This window comes from Ipomoea triloba, chromosome 13, assembly GCF_003576645.1.
Source record: "Ipomoea triloba cultivar NCNSP0323 chromosome 13, ASM357664v1".
NCBI classification, from domain to species: Eukaryota; Viridiplantae; Streptophyta; class Magnoliopsida; order Solanales; family Convolvulaceae; genus Ipomoea; species Ipomoea triloba.
Window position 1 is genome coordinate 30,861,128 of NC_044928.1, and position 18,323 is coordinate 30,879,450.

At 33.2% G+C, this 18,323-nt stretch overlaps 3 protein-coding genes and 1 non-coding gene across 4 annotated transcripts; 2 read left to right on the forward strand and 2 right to left on the reverse strand.

Annotated features, from left to right (window-relative positions):
- Window positions 1–3,807: 3,807 nt before the first annotated feature.
- LOC116001520 (cytosolic sulfotransferase 12-like) lies at window positions 3,808–5,180 on the reverse strand. Its single transcript, XM_031241397.1, has 2 exons — window positions 4,496–5,180; window positions 3,808–4,390 (listed from the first exon to the last, which is right to left on the reverse strand). The coding sequence occupies exons 1-2, from the start codon at window positions 5,122–5,124 to the stop codon at window positions 3,991–3,993; spliced, it is 1,029 nt and encodes a 342-aa protein (XP_031097257.1). The 5' UTR covers window positions 5,125–5,180; the 3' UTR covers window positions 3,808–3,990.
- A 2,932-nt stretch (window positions 5,181–8,112) lies between these two features.
- On the forward strand, window positions 8,113–9,340 carry LOC116001522 (cytosolic sulfotransferase 12-like). Its single transcript, XM_031241399.1, has 2 exons — window positions 8,113–8,774; window positions 8,934–9,340. Exons 1-2 carry the CDS (start codon window positions 8,146–8,148, stop codon window positions 9,037–9,039), a joined length of 735 nt encoding a protein of 244 aa, XP_031097259.1. The 5' UTR covers window positions 8,113–8,145; the 3' UTR covers window positions 9,040–9,340.
- A 1,770-nt stretch (window positions 9,341–11,110) lies between these two features.
- LOC116002979 (cytosolic sulfotransferase 12-like) lies at window positions 11,111–12,499 on the reverse strand. The gene has a single exon (XM_031243167.1). The coding sequence runs from the start codon at window positions 12,274–12,276 to the stop codon at window positions 11,254–11,256; it is 1,023 nt and encodes a 340-aa protein (XP_031099027.1). The 5' UTR covers window positions 12,277–12,499; the 3' UTR covers window positions 11,111–11,253.
- Window positions 12,500–15,368: 2,869 nt separating this feature from the next.
- Window positions 15,369–15,441, forward strand: TRNAV-UAC. Its single transcript has one exon. It is a non-coding gene; the product is annotated as a tRNA-Val (tRNA).
- The last annotated feature ends 2,882 nt before the right edge of the window (window positions 15,442–18,323 follow it).

An 18,323-nucleotide genomic window follows, 5' to 3' on the forward strand; every position in this document is an offset into this window, starting at 1 on the left:
GAGTACAACTAGCACACCCGAATGCACAACCGTACTACTCAGACATGTGTAACAATACACCAACATCCAATTATATACAATATTATACTCAACATAACGAGCAAAAAAAATTATAACTGCCAAATGTGTGCACGATGACAATTTGGAAACCAGCCATTACTTGAAAGTATGTATAAACCTCATGTTACGATCTCAACAGGTAAACGAACACAACGGGTACGAGATAAACTATCTTAAATTACCCATAGCTGATCCGCACAAAATAAGGTCAAACTTGTAACATTGTACATGGTTATAAAGCCAAAGATCTAATCGACTAACTTGTCTAGATTACCTTTAATTATGCATACTCTTGATGGGTTTTCATCTGATTAATATTCAGCATAGTAGAGTCAGTTGTATTAAAAAAAATTAAAAATTTAGCATAGGACATTGATTATGCCATAAGTTTCAAATTACTCATACACTATCAATTCATAAAATTAGTTCTTCTATACTGCAAAATTTTACTATTTTTGCAATTAATAAATAAAATTAGTTCTTCTATATATACTGCAAAATTTTACTATTTATGCAAATAATAAAATTGGTTAGGTAAGGAAAATCGAATTAACGACAAATTGTGATTCTGTGTCTTAAAGATTGATTTGGTATTCATAATTAAATCAATATATTATAAATTTTGTCATTTTCATCGTTTCTTAGCGTCTTTTTTTTTTTTGGTAAATTTACAGGGTCTTTCTCTCCGTCCGTTTAACGGTCCGGGGTCCACCCACGTTCGCTCCGGGAGGCACGGGAGCTGGTCCAGGGGGAATCGTCACTTGTGGGAATTGAACCCGGGTTCTCCCGAAATTTCTCTCCACAAAGAGAGCTCACTTGCCACTTGAGCTACCCCAGTGGGTTAAACTAAAAAATTAATTGCGTCTGCCGGGAGCCGAACCATTAAAAACTCATATCTTCTGTCCATGCATTATTATTATTATTATTATTATTATTATTATTATTATTATTTTACTTGTCCTAATTATTTTGAGCTAAAATTGATTGGGATCTTTGCATTTGATATAATTATTACCTATTAAACTATTTGAATAATTTTGATTTATTAGGGACATGTTGGGACCATCTCGAGCTTGAAATGCTTTTTAAAAACTTTATTTTACAATATAAAAAATATATCGCTATTAGCTACGACTGGAGTTTTGGTTTTATTTTGTTTAGTGCTGCTTAGGGCCTATCATCTACGGTTTAAATTTGAAATTTAAATTTTTTTAAAAATTTATCCAGGTTTGCATATTTAAGTGTTACATATTACATATTTAAGTGTTCAAGTTTGCAAAGTGAAGTTGACGATAATTACAAAAATATCACCGCATTTTTTTAAAAATATAATCTGATTCGTCCAATTTTTACATATGTAAAGTTGAGATTAGTTCTTAGTTTTCTCTCATGAGATCCAGTGTGGCTAGGCTTTAACGTGCAGCTGGTGCGGCCGCACCATTAAATATGCAAAAACATATAAATAGTGTAAAGATCGAACGCTCAACAACGAAATGCACAAATATTATACTTTTTATTGATATTATATAATAAGTGCCAAAAAGTAATAAAATATGAAAACAATATAAGGTTTATTGCAATCATGACGAGATAGCTTAGGATATATCAAGAAAACCACAAACTATCTATTATATTGGGACTTAGGAAGACAATTTAGCATCTTGCTATCGGACTGAGCGTATGAGTGTAAAACTGACTGTTATACAATTATACGAAAATAAGTTGCCTCTCCACTACTAATAATAGTGATAAAGCTAATTCATTTGTATGTACTCTGTAAGTATAACAATATATGTATATGGTAGAATATGTGAAAGAATTTAGTTCAAAGTTGCCCTTTCATTCATTGTTCTTGAGTTGTTTAGAGAGAAGAGAGAGCATGAGAGCTTTAGAGAGAAGAAGAGAGGGGAGCCAAAAGTCCCCTAAAGTGAAGGGCTAAGGCCTATATATAGGGCTAATAACACACGTACCTAATATTGAAATACATGTATAAAATATGGAGGACGGTATTTTCGGGGTATATTCTCTATCAAATAGCTTTTAATGTGATGGTAACTTGTAAGCGCTTAATCGTAAATGGTATCCGGGTAACATATAAGAAATGCTTAAACTTGACGTCTCCAATCCCACTACTAATATATATATAAAAGTGTGCACGGGGTAAACTTTATTTTACGATCTCAGCAGGTAAACGATCACAACGAGATAAACTACCTTATGTTATCCATAATTAACCAGCTCAAAACAAGAAGGTCAACAGATCGTTTCTACTGAAAATCAAACTTGTAACATTATAAAGCCAACTATCTGATCGACCAATTTGTCTAGATTGCCCCTTAATTATGCATACTCTTGATGGGTTTTCATCGGATTAATATTCAACACAAGTTTCTAATTACTCATAGGCTATCAACTCATAAAATTAAATTAGTTCTTCGATAGTGCAAAATTTTACTATTTTTGAAATTAAAAGAATCAGTTAGGTAAGGATAATCGAATTAACGATCAAATTGTGATTCTGTATCTTAAAGATTGATTTGGTATTCATAATTAAATCAATATATTATAAATTTTGTTATTTTCATCATTTCTTAGCGTCTTTACTGTCATTATATCCATCGTAATAGATCTACCACATATCTCTGTTTATATATATAATATATATGGTGGAAAAATCTTTGAATGGCTGGTTATTCAGTTGATGTGACAGTCTACCTACCATATTTAAAATGTAAATTTATTAGCACTACAAGTGTACAAACAACTCTTTCATTGCAAAGGAATGGGTAATAAGTACTTTCATTGCAAAGGAATGGGTAATAAGTACAACAATGTAAATTTATTAGCACTACAAGTGTACAAAAAAGGAATGGGGAAGTACAACTCTTTCATTGCAAAGGAATGGGTAATAAGTGGTCTGTGGATATGTTTTAGCGAAAACAGCTTTTCGGCTAAACAAAATCACACTTACAACTTACCCGTCTTCGCACCTTAACTTTCTAATTCAAATGGGTTTATTTTGATAATTAATTTCTTATTGGCTCATTAACTGTTTTGAGCGTACAATATATCAATTCTTTTGTCTCACTACGAAGAACTCGAATTAACTTTGTCTCGATCCAAATTAGAAATAGACCCCACATATATCTATATTACAAAATACATACTTTTTTTTGAAGATTACAAAATACATACTTAAAATCATCACTTTAGCAAAAAATTTTAACATTTAGAACCCGGAGAATGACTTCTAGAAACCATTTTATTGATTTTTCAGTGTTTGGGTATTCAAGAAAAATGAAATCAATATTTGCTACCCAAGTGGCCCTTCTTCATTTTGGCATTATATTACATGCACCTTCGTTATAATTAACCGTTGTAGATAAATTGTACTTTTCATCACATGTATTATGCATTTCTAAGTTTCTAATATATTTTTAATCGTTACTTGTATATTGAACTTTTTATTGGTATATTGATATTATATAATAAGTGCAAAAAAGTAAGTTTATTGCAATCTTGACGAGATAGCTTAGGAGATATCAAGAAAAGTACAAATTGTACTATCTATTAGGTCAGGACTTGGAGAGACACTTCAGCATCTTGTCATCCGACCGTAAAGTTGGAGATTGTTATGTCTTTACTACTGGTAATAGTTTTTTGTGTGATAGTAAGAGCTTAACCTTAGATGGGCATATGAGTAGCATAAAAGAAATATGTATAAATTGGATGTCCCTGGTCCCATTGTAGATCCAATAAACATGCAATACCTCAATATAAATACTCCAGTCCACGATATAACGATAGATAAACAACAAACAATACACACTACTCGCAAACAGAAAAATATTAAACATTAAATTAAAACATGATCAATTATATGATAAGATGAACCCCGACCACCTCGTACCAGCGATGACTGAGCTGAGATCATAACATGAGTCCTGTCCCTGTGAACTTTTCCTGGACAATTTGATCAAGTGTCTTAGCCATTTTATCAGTCAGATAGTTCCTCCAATCTCCAACTTTACCTTTCCTGAATAACACACCATTCTCAACCCCAAGACCGCCATTAATAGCATTCTTGTTAACCTCCAAATTGCTCAAGCTTTCAAAGCTACAAAGCTTCAAGATTCCACTTACCACACCACTCTCTTCTTCCTCCTGAGAAAATGGGCACCCCAAGAACGCCGCCATTCGCCTCAAATGATCCTCCGGCTCTTTCTTCATCTCCTCGTACTTGAAGAATAAAACTTTTCTGGGATTTTCCAGGCTTTCTTTCCAGTGCTCCAATACATGGTCCCAGAAAGGCCCAGTGTTACTCACTCCCCTGCAATATAGAGATAGTAAGTGAATGCTTCATTATGGGGAAAGAAGATAGCTTAACCACACAAATAAAACTAAACAACTGAACTAATATACATTACTCCTTTACCTGCAATAACTGTCAAACGCCTCGGGAAACGGCAAGGCTTCCAGGCCTCGAAGCTCCCTCCTCAGCTTATTCATGAAGTGCCAGAAAGACACCACGGTGTCTTTGGGGTTCCTGCAGAGATAAATCACCTTGCATTTCGATTCCCACACCGATTTGGGGAACAACGAGAGCGGTAAATGTGTAGCCAATAGCCTCGACCCTTTAGCCAAAGCGAAATCCGGTCTTTCTTTCACCGCATAAGAAAATTCCAAGTAGGGAATGAGCTCATGAGGGTTGTTTGTGTGTAAAGGGTGGGATTTTTCACTTTCTTGCGACGCAAGGAACTGTTTTCGAGTGATCAGCGCAAATGCCAGAGCTTTCAACCAAACGGTGCCGGATTTAGGGAAGGTGCTTAGTATAACATCAGAGTCTTGAGCCTGGAAATGTTGTTGGGATGTAAGGGCACCTTGCAAGAAAAAGGGCTCCAACCAAAACCCTTTGTAGTTGTACAAATCAGGAGCGAGCCAACCTGTTTCTTTGGGTAGTGAATTCAGAAGTTCTTTGAACTCTTCAGTGTAAGAGTTTCCTTGTAAAAGTTGAGACAGAAGTGATGGTGAGTTTGAGACATTAGTTTCAGATGGCGCAGCCATGGTTATGTGTTTTTGGAGCTATGAATGGAATTGTATTCTATCTTGAGGTGTGTGTATGCAACTATTCGTGCTAGGTGTATCTATATATCAATCATATGGTCCACACAACTGTGTAGACCATACTATCAAATAATGCACATTCAATATAAAAATAATGTACATTCAGTATAAAAATAATGTACATTATATTCAGGGGATGTACATTATTTGTGTACTGAATGTGGGATAGCATAAAAATAATGTATATTCAGTACAAAAATAATGTACATTTAGTACATTAAAAATGTACATTTTATCATGGTCCACACAGCTGTGTGGACCATGGTCCATACAATAATTTGCCATCTATATATAGAGTGGTTTTGTTAGGTAAGGTTAATCAAATTAATGATTGAAATGGTGGTATTTTGGCCCAATATAATTTTAACCCAAAGGAATTTTTTTTAGTAGTACTGGCTCTATTACAGCGTATTATCTGTTCATACCTACTTTCTCACCCTAATGAAGCACAGAAAATCAACAGTTTACTCCACGGTAAAAAGTTAAGATACAGAATAATCACCATTTCATCATTAATTTGATTAACCTTACCTAACCAAACCACTCTATATATAGATACACCTAGCACGAATGGTTGCATACACACACTTCACAGATAGAATAAGGGCGTGTTTGGTTCGCACATGAAAATCAGAATCGGAATGTGTATCAAATACTTTGGTAATAGTAATGGAGTTTTGTGAAAATATTTTGCATGTTTGGTACTATGGTGGAATGAAAATGATTATTAATAATTGGGGAAGATTGAGGAGGAAGGGATGAAACACTTATTTTATTAGGAAATAAGTTTTGCAATTAAGTGGGTAATCAAAACCCATAGTAATGTTCAAAAAACTTCTCAACCAAACAATAACAATAACTTTGATACCCATTTTTGATAGCTAAACTTGTCAACCAAACATACCCTAACATTCATAGCTCCAAAAACATATAACCATGGCTGCGCCATCTGAAACTAATATCTCAAACTCACCATCATCTCTGTCTCAACTTTTACAAGAAAACTCTTACACTGAAGGGTTCAGAGAATTTCTGAATTCACTACCCAAATAACAATAGTAATTAGTAACGATAACAATAATAAGAAGAAGAAGACAGAAGATATGAGTTTTTAATGGTTTATGGCAATGATATATAATGATAAAGTAATTAAAGACGCTAAGAAACGATGAAAATGACAAAATTTATAATATATGGATTTAAATATGAATACCAAATCAATGTTTAAGATACAGATCAGAATCACAATTTGATCGTTAATTTGATCATCCTTACCTAACCAATTTTATTAATTGCAAAAATAGTAAAATTTTGCAGTATAGAAGAACTAATTTTATGATTTGATAGTGTATGAGTAATTTGAAACTTATGGCATAATCAATGTACCGACATATAGGGTTGGTGGATGTAGTACATGTACGTCTCCCCAACTCTAGTCTCCATTAATATACATTATGAAAACATTAATACTATTCCCAAATTCTATTTCCAACTTTTACTCCCTCCCACAAAATATTGATGTTGACATTTTCATTGATCCCACAGAATAAAGATAACTAATTATCAATTGATACATCAAGAAGTAAAACTGAGAGATTAAAAATAGAAAATACATGTAGTAGAACTCTATTTTTTGGGGGGTTTTTCTCAAGGTGTCCCTCCAGCCAATAGTCAGAAGACTAATCATCCGTCCTAACGGTTAGCACACTAAGTGATAGGGGACTGGCCAAATGTAGTAGAACTCTATACATTAATAAACAATAAACATTTTTGTACTTTTTAGCATAAAACTGCACTACGTTTAAGGTTGGTGCAAGCTATTTAGCAAAATTTCCAATGTGAATTAAAATTGGTTGGCTATTGTTGAATATGGATTGGTCTAGCAGGTACTGGGCCAAAATTATGTTGGGCGAGAGTATTGGACATAATTCTAATAGTAAAATTTTAGGAAAGGTTAGAATAATTCTATAAAAGTCATTTAAAGTTCATCACTTTAAAACTCTATAAAAGTTTTGATGGAATACACCCCTAATTTGGAGGAAATAGTGAATCGCGCGATTCAATGATCTCTAAATCAACTATCAATTTATTTGGATTGGTCCAACCAATTGAGTTGTGATCCCGGGACAAACAAAGCTATTATTGTATAATACTACTTGTCATAATTTTTTGGAGAAATTTATATTTTTAGTCCCTAAGTAATAAGGTAAGTGTAAGTTTAATCTACGTTGTAAATTTAGCCTTTAGAATATCCTTATTTTTGCAATACTCTCTTCACTTTTAAAAGTGAATCTTACATCCACATCATCAAATTTACAATTCCTTCAATATTTTCTCTACGTCCCTGATAAGTGCATTATTATCCATATTTTTACTCTTCTTAAATCCATTTTGTGAATTGCTTAAAAACTTGTGAGAATTATGACTACCTTTTTTTTTTCTCTTGCAAATCACACTCTAAGTCTATGATTTAGTAGTTTAGCCTCCATCAAATTGATTATATATATATATATATATATATTCCACAAGTATACATTTTTCATTTGTTTAACCATTGTTGTTAGGGTGGAGTGCTATTCAAAGTGTAAAATATATATATATATAGGGTGGGAAATATTATTAATATATTGTACAAAGTAGCACCTCAATAATTCTCCTCTCAACACCTACCCTCAAATGCTTTTAGATAACAATGGTAGAATTATGCGTTTACCACTATGTCAAAAGTTATATCTAGTAGCGAAACACAACTTTATTTCTATATACTTGTATAGCAGTCAGCCCATTTATGAAGGCATTATATTGGACTTAACTCCCCAAAGGGATTTATCACCATTTCATCATTAATTTGATTAACCTTACCTAACCAAACCACTATATATATACACCTAGCACGAATGGTTGCATACACACACCTCACAGATAGAATAACAATATTCATAGCTCCAAAAACATATAACCATGGCTGCGCCATCTGAAACTAATATCTCAAACTCACCATCATCTCTGTCTCAATTTTTACAAGAAAACTCTTACACTGAAGAGTTGAGAGAGTTTCTGAATTCACTACCCAAAGAAACAGGTTGGCTCACTCCTGATTTGTACAACTACAAAGGGTTTTGGTTGGAACCCTCTCTCTTGCAAGGTGCTCTTACATCCCACCAACATTTCCAGGCTCAAGACTCTGATGTTATACTAAGCACCTTCCCTAAATCCGGCACCGTTTGGTTGAAAGCTCTGGCATTTGCGTTGATCACTCGAAAACACTTCCTTGCATCGCAAGAAAGTGAAGAAACCCACCCTTTACACACAAACAACCCTCATGACCTCATTCCCTTCTTGGAATTCTCTTATGCAGTAAATGAGAGACCTGATTTCGCTTTGACTAACGGGTTGAGGCTATTGGCTACACATTTACCGCTCTCGTTGTTGCCCAAATCGGTGTGGGAATCGAAATGCAAGCTGATTTATCTCTGCAGGAACCCGAAGGACACCGTGGTGTCGTTCTGGCACTTCATAAATAAGCTGAGGAGTGAGCTTCGAGGCCAGGAAGCTATGCCGTTTCCTGAGGCGTTTGATAGTTATTGCAGGTAAAGGAGTAATGTATATTAGTTCACGTTGTTTAGTTTTATTTGTGTGGTTAGGCTTTGTCTGCCTTTGTTAGAATTAGTTTTCATATTATTAGCTTAAATTAGAAGCTGTTGTATGCAGGCTATTTAAGCTATTCACTTACTATCTCTATATTGCAGGCTATTTAAGGTTGGAGATTGGAGGAACCATCTGACAGATGAAATGGCGAGGAGACTTGATCAAATTGTTGAAGAAAAGTTTTCAGGGACAGGGCTCAAGTTCTGATACCCTCTCATCACATCACTTTCTGGGCTTCTGATACCAATTGTTCAATAAAGTCACAATTTTATTTCATTATACTTACATAAGAGTCACAGTACTATGTTTTAATAACAACAGGATGCTGGACTCGTCATTTCCAGCTTCAACAATCCAGGTTTTTAATTTGTTGGGAGTTTATGTGCACATTAAAACATATGTTAATCTACTTGTTCATATATGTGTCTTATTATATAGTACTATATTCAGCCATAGTTCTTTAGTTGGATATTATGGAAGACAGCCAATAATATAATAATTTTAAAATAAAAAAAAAAGCTGTTTTCCTGCAGAATATTAAGAAGCATTTTGGAATTTGGATGGATGGAAGTGGGCAGATGTAGTGTACCAAATGAACTGGCTTTTGTTGTGCTTTCATTGTCAACAATGCACATATATGGTTTTGGAGCTTTGGATGTTATATATTGAGTGAGGTCTAGGCCATGGCAGTGGACCAGCTTATGACAAGAGCATATACATATATGGCGATGGTATATTGGTATTATCACAAGTGGGGAATCCTGTTCTCTGTTAATTTAAGGAGCATTTTAGTAGAAGAATAATATTTTATCTACTTATTGGTTCAGTCAACCTTTTGGGATAGTATATCCACTTTATCATAGCTATAAATTATTAAATATTCATTCCATATTTTTGTTCACAATACATATATTAAAATACATGTAATAATTTGCAACAAACAAACAAAAAAGCATTGAGAATATATATATATATATATATAGTTGCATTCAAATGAAAACTACTAAGAATCTAAGGACTAATCTTGTGCCTTCGTTTTTTTTTTTTTTTGGATGGTCCAAATTTGATTTCCTAAGATGACATTGATTCCTTTTTTTACCCCGGCATAATCGTATGTTAGTTTATAATGTAAGGATGTACATTCACTAACAATTTCAATTATCACAAGAAGCAATCTCAAAAACAAATTTGGAAAATATTGCAGAATAAGAGACATGCATGTACTTATGAACACAAGTATTTGATAACGTGGTTGAAAATTGTATTCTATTCTGCGGGGCCAAGCCCAAAATATTTTGTTAGCCAAGTGCAACTCCAAATTTTTACAATTTACAAGATTCAATGAATTACACAAACTTGGGTGACACCTATTTGAGCCACTAATTTTACAAATTACACAAATTGTAACCAACCTAATATTTCAATTTCAATCATTGAAATCGTATCACTTTGAATTTGCCACTGTTCAGCATTTTGAAATTTCTTCTAGATAAGAATGAATCTTTCTCAATTGTGTTGTCTGAAAACTTCAATCTTTCAAATTATTACAAGGAGCTTATTTATAGTGTAATAAGCCCTTATAATTCGCAACCACCATGCTTCAATGTCGGCACTGACTCCCCAGGATCAACATTCCTTGCGCCTTTGAGAAATGAGGTGATTCCTTACCCACTTGCTTTAAACTAAAATTGAGGATTCATATTCTAAGTTTCTAACTTTGATTGACACCACTTGTTTTGAGCAAAAATTGAGGATGCATATTCCGACTTTGAATAATGCATTTCGCATGTCCATTTTCCATTTAATTTTTTGATTCCACCATCAACGTACTCATAATGCATTTCACATGTCCATTGTAATAATCCATCACAGAATTCACACAACTCATATGTGTTAAATTTGCACCACTCACATGTCAAAGCATTAATTTTTCAACATTAAGCCAATACAAAATTACAAAATTCACACTCGTATATTTTATAATATTTTAAAGGGATTTAATTTGTTTCCTTAATCCGTGTGACTTGTTCCTTTTAATTTCAGGTGTGCATCATTCTGATTTAATTGTCTAAATTAGTACTCACGTTCTCACATTAATGTTGGTTCTCATGGTTCTCTATTGATTTAGGAAACTTACTAATACGAGAATCATGTTGTGTTCTCTTAGTTCAATTCAGTCATTCTTTTGGAACAGTATGTCCAATTTATCATAACTATAAATCATTAAAAATTCATCACATATTTTTTGTCACAATTCATAATAATATTGAAACACATGTAATTTGCAACAAAAGAAATGCATTGACAATATATAAAAATAGTGAACACACTTATAAATAAAGAAAACTAGCACTTTTAGTGATGATTGAACCTTGTGATTTTCCCCTAATAACACCCATACTTATGAAAATTTGTGATCATTCAAGGCTTGAGCCCTGATCCATTGAACTTTTCTTCAACAATCTGATCAATTCTGCTGGCCATTTCATCTGTCAAATGGTTCCTCCAATCCCCAACCTCACCTTTCCTGAACATCACACTATTGTTGTTCCCAAACACGCCCTTACCGCTCCGGTTAACCTCCAAGCCGCTCAGGTTATCAAAGCTGCAAAGCCTCAAGATTTCACCCACCACCCCACCCTTTTCTTCCTCCTTGGAAAACGGGCACCCCAAGAACGCCGCCAATCTCCTCAGATGAGCCTCGGGCTCCTCCTTAATTTCCTCGTACTTCACGAACAACACCTTCCTAGGATTCTCCGAACTCTGATTCCAGTACCCCAAAGTATGATCCCAAAACGGCCCTCCAAGGCTCACTCCCCGGCAATAATTCTCTACTGCCTCTTCAAGCGATATCTCTTTCATTTCCTTATTATTCTCTGATTTCTCTCCCCTCATTTTATTCGCAAAGTGCCAATAAGACACCACCGTGTCCTTAGGGCTCCGGCAGAGATAAATCAGCTTGCAATTCTTTTCCCGGACAGATTCCGGCAAAAACGGGTACGGGAAATGCGTGGAAAGAACCCTAACCCCATTACTGAGAGGGAAATCCGGGGTGGTTTCTCTAGCATAAGAAACATCTACAAATGGAATTAGCTCGTGGGGGTTGTTTGTGAGCAAAGGGTGGGTTTCTTGCGACACAAGGAAGTGTTTTCGAGTGATTACTGCAAATATGAGAGCTTTTAACCAGATGGTGCCGGATTTAGGGAGGGTAATGAGGAGAATATCGGAATCTTGAGCCTGGAAATGTTGTTGGAACCTCAGAGCGCCTTGAAGGTGAAAGGCACCGAACCAGAAGCCTTTGTAGTTGTAGATATTTGGAGTGAGCCATCCTTTCTCTTTGGGCAGTGAACTTATCAGTTCTCTGAAGCCTTGGGTGCCAAAGTCTTCTTGTAGATAGTGAGGTAACAAAGAGTTTGAGGCATTATGGTCAGATGGTGCAGGCATGGCTATGGACTTAGCTTGGAGCTTTTGGTGTTTCAATTCTTTGTGATGTCTAGGCAAACCCTATCCTCTTATATATAGCCAGTGTTTCAGTGAGTCCACCATGTTATAAGAGTCTATGTAGATCGATCCGGGTCATTGAATACTTGGGATCAATGATTTAGATCTGACTAGCTATGCAACTTCGTAGCTGGCACTGCAATTGTGCAACTGTGCATTTCACTTGCACCATTGGCCAGATCTAGCCATTGATCTCAAGCATTCAATGGCACGGATCTGCCTACACTCCACACAGACTCATATAACAGAATGGAGTAATTTGATCCTTAGTATATATATATATATATATATATATATATATATATATATATATATAAAACTCCTACGAACCAATATAAATGCACATAAACTATTACAGGGGTGCATTGTGCATAGACGCTTGTGTGCACTTAATTATGTGCAAATTCGTACGCTCTCACGGAAAGAATGAAGGTTCTCATTAGAATATCACCATGATGTTTGATTTGGTATTGAGATAAAATGGTGATTTAATATCTTATAGTTTGATTTAGTGGACATCTTTTAGGTGACGAAGGAACCTGCAACCACTATATGAAAATTAGCACCTGATAAATTTCGCCTTTGTGATTACTAAACCATGATATATATATATAAAAATATAATTTTTTTTTAAATTGATATAAAATTTTGTAAGTGTCATCTTTTCTTAGTGTGTTTACTTTATCATTATAATATCAATTATCATAGACATGAACCACATTAAACATTCATGCATGTCGATCTAATGGCAATCACAATAATGATCAAATTTTGCAGAAAAAAAGTCATAAGAATCATGTGCGCACTTGATATGACTTTAGATTCTGTGGGTTAATTGATGGGCATATTAATGAATGAAAGTTTTCATCTTTTCAGATGCTTTTTCATGTGATGTGGGCAGACCGACGGTATGATGAAAAAACATCAAAACATCGGACAGTCCAGTGCGTACTCGCATCATTTGACTCCTATAGTACAATGTCGTCCAAATTATGGGAGAGCTTAGCTTATTGTACCTTTTGTTAGTTTAATATAATATATAATATTATTGTACTCTTTAGTAGTAGTGTTGGGTACAGAGACACAACCAATACCTTCTTTAGGTCCTCAGTAAGGGCTCAAATCATATCCCATTATATTGCTGAGACCTTGACTCTGTGAGAGCATCTTCTAATACATAATGCAAGGACAATCCATAAAGGATGTGGAGAGGAGGTAGTGCAGGAAAAAAAAAATATTTAAAAAGAAATGATATTGTAAGTGGCTATTTTGTGGTACAAATATATGTGGGGTCCACTTCTGATTTGGATCGGGTCAAAGTGTATTTGGATTTTTCGTAGTGAGACGGAGAGATCGATATATTGTAGCTCAAAACAAATAATGGATAAATGGGAAATTGATTATCAAAGTAGACCAATTTGAGTTGGAAAATAGAGGTAGAAAGGCTTGAAACAAGCGCTTGTCCCACGTTGTAAAAGCAAGGGGATTTGCACCCATATATATACAAGAGCCTTTTAGAAGAATGTTGTATTGTATAGTATAGAGACATTCTTTTGTGCAAGCTAAACCTAGGCTACATCGTTCTTAACTAGAAATAATCTTTTTGTAAGATTATATTCCTAACATGTTGTAGCTGTATGATACAAGGCCCGCGCCCTTCTTGATCCAAAGAAGAGCATGAGGCCCATCCATAAATATAAATAAGCCTCCACCAGAAGACCATAGTGGAGGGTGGGTCATTAGATAGCCAAGGGAATGATAAAGACGTACACTTTATAAATTTTCTTATAGCATTAAAGACTTGTTTTCTTGGTAGAAGATGATTCTTCCTCCCCTTATCATTATTTCAGTTCTCCAAACCTTTGTCACTAAAGTGTATTTAATACAAGAATCTTTAATTTAATTGGCCAAAAAACCCACAATGCAAGTAGGTGATTGATTATGCATCCTACATGGTACTAGGAATAATAGATTAAACCTTAAACCAGGAATAGTAGTGTTTGCATTGTTATTCCTCACAACCAGATGGAAAAAATTGTTATTTAAGATGAAGTATTCAGATTGAAAATATATTATTCCGTATTTTTCAGTTGACATTATATTCAAATTTTACTCCTTAGCATATTTTGATAACGATACATCTATGTTCTCAAGATCGATCTGCTTAGTGTTTTATGAATTCGTGTAATTACTTTCCTCGTAATGGACCTTAGCCTGCTTGCCCTAATGGTGTTACACACATGACACACCACAAGGTCCACAATTTTGCAGAGGTTATTTATGGTGGTCTGGTGGGTAGATGTGCTACTGCACACAAGCTCTTTTTTTAGGGAATATAATGCAGGTTAATTATGTTATATTGCTGACATAAGCTGAATCATCACATGACTTTCTGTGTTCCTCTTGATGGATGGTCCGTGCAATGATGGATATGTTGAATAAGAATTGAAGCATGTCACACTTTCATAGTTTTGAAAGAAATGGAATAATATTATATTGGTTCTAAATTAAACTCTAGTGTTGTTTTCCATAGCATCATGATTGAGGGGGTTTTAATTTGTGAGATTTGGAAGCTTAGCTTGTTATTGCCTAGGTTAAATTAAATGTGTTATATGCTCAATAGCAGGGTCTTACACTATAATAACCTGAGTATGGTGTAGTTAAGTGGCAAGAGACTCAGCTCATACATCCTTAATCAAAAGGTAAAGGTTTGATCCCTAACTTTGCATATGAACTAGCTTTAAATCTCCAGGCCAGTTGTGTAGAACGGTGGAAATAAAATTGTCTAAACATCCTATTTGTACTTGTCTTTTTGGCATCATTAGATATGTAATGGTTTCATGAACATTTATATATCTTTCAGAGATTCTTTTTCTCAACAAGTTGGTGTGGTGTAGTGGTTATCACGTCAGTCTTACACACTGAAGGTCTGGGCATCAACATTTACTTTTTGCAGAGTTTCTTCCCTACCAACACATTCAGTTAATCGTCTTGATTAAATTCAGTTTCATTTCAGAGCTTTTTCTTCGCAATTGGTTGGTGTGGTGTAGTGGTTATCACGTCAGTCTTACACACTTAAGGTCCCCAGTTCGATCCTGGGCATTAACATCTGCATTTATGTTTTGATTTGAAAGTTCATCATCTAATCACTACAAAATTTAATTTTATTAGTTTAATGGTGTTCTTAATTTGGTTGGCACATTTTAATGATGAAAATTCGTTATTAAACCACTACAGAAATTAATTTTAACTAGTATTTTCTCCCGTGCGTTGCACGGAATAGATTTGTTATAATATTTTAAGGATATTTGGATCGATATACAATTATATAAATTATATCATCGAATATTATATAGCGCAATTGATGAAATTGGTTGAATCGATTATGTTTTCTGATGTTTTTCTTGCTTGAATTAGAGTAAATAATTGTCGAATTACCCGTGCGATGTACGGATATTTTTTTTTTATTATACATTTATATAATAAAAATAAAGATGAAATTATAAAAAAAAAATATATTTAACATGTACATTTATTTGATTATAAGATTAGCGCAAAAGTATTACTCAATTAATTGAATAATACATGACTTATTTGTGTACAATTATCTTAAAAAGATTGATATGTAATATGACTTATGAAATTATATTATTACTAAAATAAATATTGGAAAAATGAGAAATAATCTATTTATAATTATTATAAAAATAAGCTTAACGACCGATGTTTAGCTTAATTACCATAATAACTATTAGGCAATTACACTAATATGTGTGCAATTATACTTTTATACCTTATGCATATTCATTTCTACCATATCGCATTTAATTTTTTCTTCCTTCTCTATATTCGAATAAATTAATTTTAATTATTATAAAGAACATAACAACCCATGTTTAATTAATTTTTTTAAAGTTTAAATAATTTAAAGTTTTCAAAAGGAAAGTGTAATTGATTTTTTTAAAGTTTTTAAATAATTTTCAATCAATTAGTAATATTCTTTTCCTTTTTCAATTTGCCTAGTTTTCGTCTCCTTTTCCATTAGGATCTTTTTATATTTTCAATAAATTAGAAAAATCAGCTTTCTTTTCCGTTTTATCTTTACTATTGTTTGCGCAGAAATTTCACAAAGGATGATTTTATTTTCATTAATAGTAGTATAGATATAGAAGTACAAATAAGTATTTGAATTATTATTATTGGTGTAAATAATAATTAATAAATTATTTTTATTATAAAATTACATAAAAAAAATTTCCATTATTCTATCAATTATAATGGTTTAATTTTTCTCAGAATTTGGTAAATAAAATTTTATTACAAATTAAACTTTATTAAATTTTTATCAATTATTTAATAATATTAATTTGTGCTGGAAAGTTGAAGGGGGATTTTATAACTTTTATTAATAGTGTTGATACGTGAATATAAAAACAATATTACCAATTAATAGATATTAGTTAATTTTCATTTTACATTTTCTTACCAAATAAGTTTTATTGATTATTTGACCAACAAAATATTTAATTAATTGACCTCAAAAGTTTGGGTGGAAAAATGAAATAGAAGAATTTTACTTTTATATATAGTATAGATTATATAAAGCTTACCAAATAAAGTCATTACAGGTATACATCAATCAATAATAATTTTATTTGGTAAGCTTTATATATATACATGTACGGAATATAGTAATATTTTTTGGAATACTATAATATACATCGTATATTAATTTGATTGTTGGAATTTTTTTTTTGAATATTATCATCAGACGAATTTAATTACGTACATTAACATAATATAGTAATATTTTTTTAATACTATAATATACATCATATAGTAATTTGATTGTTGGAATTTTTATTTTTTTTTAATATTATCATGAGAGGAATTTAATTACGTACATTAACATAGTATAGTAATATTTTTTTTAATACTATAATATACATCATATAGTAATTTGATTGTTGGATTTTTTTTTTAATATTATCATGAGAGGAATTAAATTACGTACATTAACATAATATAGTAATACTTTTTTTAATACTATAATAATATACATTATTGGTCGTAGCCTTTTGAGGTACAAGCAAATACCCGGAGTATTCCGGGGTTATCGATCCACAGGGAAGCGGGGTATCAAGCACTAGTTACTAATTAATTCACGAGAAGCTATTCCTACGTTAACAATGGGTATTTATCTATAATTATGAAAACAAAATAAATGAAGCAAGGCAAACGGACTTTTATATACAAGAGATTAAGCGCGGAATTTTTGGGTGTCAAAGTGTTTAATCACCTAGTGCCAATCTAAAGTGAAATAATCATTCGGGTTCAACAAGTGTGGATGATTGCAATCTAAAAGGGAAAGATTACTCTCGTAATTCAATCCCAAAATAAGGTAATTGGAATACTCACTCTCGTGAGCTATTCACAACATATAATCAAGAACTAGCAATAAATGGAATATCCACTCTCGTGGGCTATTCACAATTGGAATACTCACTCTCGTGAGCTATTCACAATAAATCCCTTATTCAACATGTCCTCTCTCGAGGTACAAGAATCAAGTGCAATTGTGGGTGCTCTAATTCATAGACAAATTTAGCAATGAACAAGTAATTAGGATCCTTAACTACAAGCATCAAGAAATTAAGCCACGATTACAACACAAGTAATAAACCCAAATGGATATTTCATTCAAGCAATTAAAGAACTAGGCACATAGGTTCATAAACACTTATCAATCCAAAAATCCCAAAGGAAAGCTTAGCCTATCATGGCTAAAATAGATTCAACAAATATACAATAAAGCTTTAAAATAGAAAAGAGAGGAAGAAATTCTCCCGAATGAAGCCTCCAAGCTCTTCTCTTTGATCTCTCTTCTCCAATTGATTTTTCCTTTTTGAGCTCTTAGAGAAGATGAGAGCTTCCCTTTCTTGATCTCCTTTGTCCAAATCCGCAGCCAAGCCTATTAGGGTTGATAGGAA